The 3,928-nt window shown below is 48.5% G+C and overlaps 1 protein-coding gene across 1 annotated transcript; it reads left to right on the top strand.

The window, feature by feature from the left end:
• The first annotated feature begins 1,179 nt into the window (after positions 1–1,179).
• On the top strand, positions 1,180–3,015 carry Il3 (interleukin 3). Its single transcript, XM_005335815.1, has 5 exons — positions 1,180–1,347; positions 1,444–1,479; positions 2,539–2,625; positions 2,755–2,817; positions 2,917–3,015. Exons 1-5 carry the CDS (start codon positions 1,180–1,182, stop codon positions 3,013–3,015), a joined length of 453 nt encoding a protein of 150 aa, XP_005335872.1.
• The last annotated feature ends 913 nt before the right edge of the window (positions 3,016–3,928 follow it).

Below are 3,928 nucleotides of genomic sequence, written 5' to 3'. Positions count from 1 at the left end.
CACTTAGACCTTTGCAAAAACCACATTCCAGGCCTATGCCAGGGCCTGCCCATTATGCCCCATGGGCAGGGGGACCACCTCTTCTTTCAGGGACTGTCCCCTGGGCCATCACCCTCCTGGTTTCCTCTCTTTCTCTCTGGCTGTGGCTTCTCAGGTTCTCTGGACTTCCCCGTGACCTGTCCCTGTTCTCTTCAAACTCTGCAGCACTCCCCTCACCTTGTCCCCCTTCTTCTCTATCCACCGAATCCATATTCCAGCACAGACAGGGATTCAGAGCCCCGCAATGCAACTAGGCCCAGTCTGAAACCAGGGAGTTGTTTTCCTCTCCTCTCTTCTTTTGCCCTCACACCTCAAATCTTGCCATTTCTGCCTCCTGAACTTCCAAGGCCAGTCCTCTTCCCCGACTTCCCATGACAGTTTCCTCAAGGGCCACTACTGTCTTCAGGTCCCTGAATCCAGCTCTCCATGCTACCAAAGGGACAGCCCAGAGCCTGCAGCTAGGCCTCCATCAGGGGCTGAGCCTCCACAATGCAGGCAGAGGCAGGCTGTGCTGCTCTCAGACCAAAAAGAAAATGAAATGGGCTCCTAGTGCCTAGCTCCATCTGCCACCCACCAGGAAAAACAAGTGTCAAAGAGAAGCTGCCCAGAGCCCACAGGATAAATCACTGGGGGCTTGAACACTAGTAACTCAGCATTGGGAGGGCGTCAAGTTGACCATGTGACAGGTTCCCAAACTCTTGTTTCCAGTGGGCCTTCACCTGGCCATGCACCTGGATAATGTAGTGCAAGGCAGAGTGGACAGTGAGGGTCAGACCTGTTCAGGGGATGGCAGGATGAGGCCCCATTGGACAAGAGGCTGGTGAGCTCATGGTCAGGCCTCTCCCACCTGTCAGAGGGTCCTCTAAGCTGGCTCCACTCTGCCCATCTCTAAGCTCCTCAATACGAGGAGGAGATACCCTGTATGTAATCTATTTTCCCATTTTGCTCATCTGAATACTAGAAAGTGATGAATAAGTCTGTGGTTTTCTAAGAAGGTTCCATGTCAGATAAAGATCCTTCCGATGCCCGCCCCCCTGCACACCCCTGGTCTGGGGTTGTGGGCACGCTGCTGCTGCACATATAAGACAGGAGGCTTCTGTGGACTCCTGAGAACCTCACGAAGGACCAGGACAAGACAGAATGCATCCTGCCAGCCTGAACATGAGCAGCCTCTCTACCCTGCTCCTGCTCCTGTTCCTGTTCTGCTCTGGGCCCCGAGCTAACAATGGGCAGCCCTTGATCAAGGACTGCAATACAGTGATCCAGGAAATTAGAAGGAACCTAGAGGATCCTAAGCCTTTGCCTTTAGTGAGTAGCTGGGACAAGGTTGTTCTGGGCAGTTTGGCTCCGGTGGGTGGCTCAGGCCAACAAGTCTCATGACCCTCTCTCCTTCTGTCCCTATAGAACTCCACCAACAAGGAAGACCGATGGCTCTTGAGGGTAAGAGTTCAGCCCTGCACTTGGGCAAACCAGATCCCAATCCACCCCTCCTCTGGGTGACCTCAGCTGTCACTCTCCCTGGTTTAGCATCAGTTTTTTTTTTTTTTTAATCTGTAGAATAGAACCCATCTTGGTGGTATGACTGTAAGAATCAAATAATGCAATGTGTTTAATGTTCCCAGACCAGAGGATGGCCCTTAACGGGTGTTTACTATGTGGTCCCAGCCATGGCTTTAATAGTTAAAGATTTTTTTTTAATTAGGAAATGAAAAGGCAGCTCTAGTTGAATAACACCAGGGGCCTTAAGCTCAGTTTTCAGCGGATCAGCCACCAGGTTGGCAGACTAGTACTTCAGTACTATCTGTATCTGTATCTGCCACCAGGTTGGCAGACTAGAATTTCCCCTGGTCATGCACCTGTTTCCTTCCTTTCCCTTAAAAAATAGTGTTTGTGTTTTCTACTCTCACCATCCCCAGGGATTATCATTTACAGCTACTTTTCATAGTTCCAATCAGCTGCAATAGTTATGTCTCACCTTTGTTTGTTTGGTGTATTTTGGTTTGAACATGCAATTGAGGTCTTTCCCAAGTTTACTGGCCATTTATATTTCCCTTCTTTGGGAAAGTTCACCCATCTGCATGCTGTTGTCCTGGTGATTTTCTTGCTGATTTCTAGAAACCCTTAATTTGATTAAGGCATCAATCTAATATCTGAGTTCTTGGGCACAAATACTTCTCTGGCCAACCCTCTGATTTTTCTAAAGCTTCTGTTGGGAGTTGTTTTATCCCCAAGTGTAGAAAAATCTACCCAGGCTCTTTATGTAGCTCATATGGTGCCAGGGGTTGGTGCTTGGGGGAAGGAGGCCTTGCTGAGGTATGCATTTGCTTCAAGGATCATGCTTTTGAGGGCAGCTCAGGGACCCACCTGAGGCAAGGAGGGAACCAGGAGGAGGTTATCCAACGATACCCCTGACAGCAGGCTCAGAAGATTATGCAGTCTGGTCATGGGAAGGACATGTCCCAACTCTCCAGCCCTTATATATATTCTTTGTCCCCTTAGAATATCTCTCGGATGCAAAACCTGAATAAATTCTTGAAAGCTGCTGAGAATTTGACGAACAAAGGGAACATCAGTAGCGGACTAAAGGTATGTGAGCCTGTAGAAGTTATTTGAGATCCCTGCCTTGACCCTGCTCAACCTCTGGGAAGGAGAATATCAGGGTCTACTCCTTTTCTGGGGGAGTCCTCTGACTGTCTGCTTTGGTCTCTTCCACAGTTTCTTAAGACATGCTTATCCAATGAAGAGCCCACAGTCGCACCCACGACTGTCACACTCACGGTAAGCTGTCCCTCCAGATGCCCCTGCAGGTGTCAACACTCAGTCTGCCATCCCCTTTTCAACCCAGGCTCTAATTCCATCTTCTTGGCTTCTTCACAGAGAAAGCCCATCGTTATCAGAAAGGGCAACTGGGATGACTTCCGGAAGAAACTTCAGTACTATCTGTACATCCTTGAGGAGAGCTGGATTCAGCACTGAACCCCAGAATCCCCCATCAGACATCTGGCTCTGTCCCTGGGTCTTCTCAGCATGGGACCTTGGGATGCGCAAAACAGCAGAGCATCTGAAGATTCTGGATATCTTTCACACAGTCCAGCACTGGAAGGATCACATTCTCTCCTGTAGCATCAGATAAATTGCTAATCATCTAATATCTGGAATGTGCAGCTCCCTTTTGACCTTGCACAGTTATGTTCTCAATTTCATCCCATCGAGTCTATTTATTTATGTATTTATTTATTTATTACCTTCTGTAATATGTATTTATTTTAGCAGAGGAGCCATGTCTTGCTTCTTTTGAAACAAAATTGAACTCCAGGAGGCCTGGGAGCATGTTCATTTGTACCTCAGGTTTTAAACAGGTTTCTAGGCATGTGTGAAAATAAACCAGATTCCCTGAACTTTGTCGCCAGTGTTGACTCGGGTCTTAGCATTCTAGATGTGTACCATGACTTTTCGGTGCTCTAGACTGCAGTGTGGATGCTGTCCTAGTTCATATTCTCACCACCCTCCCATCACCCCCATGCCCTGATAGGTGATAACCCTAGTAATGACGAGCGGCATAGAACTCTCAACATGTACCAGGCATGGATCTGAGCATTTTTTCTATGCCAACTTAGTCCTCACCCTACCAGAAAATATGCTTTGCTCTATGGGAACCCGCAAGTTTAGAGCAGCTGAGCAACTTGCCTAAGTTCACACAGCAAGTGCCTTCAGGACTTGCTTGATTCAGGTGCTGCTCCTCCACAGTCTGTGGAATGGCTCCACCTAATGGTCATTCAAAAAACTGCAGCAGCATCCCCAACTCCTCCCAGGGCAAGTCCAGCAATAAACACTCCCTAAGTCCCCACAATGCAGCAGGCTTGGGGATACAGACCACCCAGACTCCACA

Source organism: Ictidomys tridecemlineatus, chromosome 1 (genome assembly GCF_052094955.1).
Source record: "Ictidomys tridecemlineatus isolate mIctTri1 chromosome 1, mIctTri1.hap1, whole genome shotgun sequence".
Taxonomy (NCBI): Eukaryota; Metazoa; Chordata; class Mammalia; order Rodentia; family Sciuridae; genus Ictidomys; species Ictidomys tridecemlineatus.
The sequence above is the reverse complement of the archived record's forward strand: the minus strand, read 5'-3'. Positions and strand labels throughout refer to the sequence as shown.

Excerpts from the sequence above, each read along its gene's own strand:
- Il3 (XM_005335815.1), top strand. The coding sequence starts at position 1,180 with ATGCATCCTGCCAGCCTGAACATGAGCAGCCTCTCTACCCTGCTCCTG. Across the intron at positions 1,348-1,443 it reads ATCCTAAGCCTTTGCCTTTA|AACTCCACCAACAAGGAAGA; the intron begins GTGAGTAGCTGG and ends CTGTCCCTATAG. Across the intron at positions 2,818-2,916 it reads CCACGACTGTCACACTCACG|AGAAAGCCCATCGTTATCAG; the intron begins GTAAGCTGTCCC and ends GCTTCTTCACAG.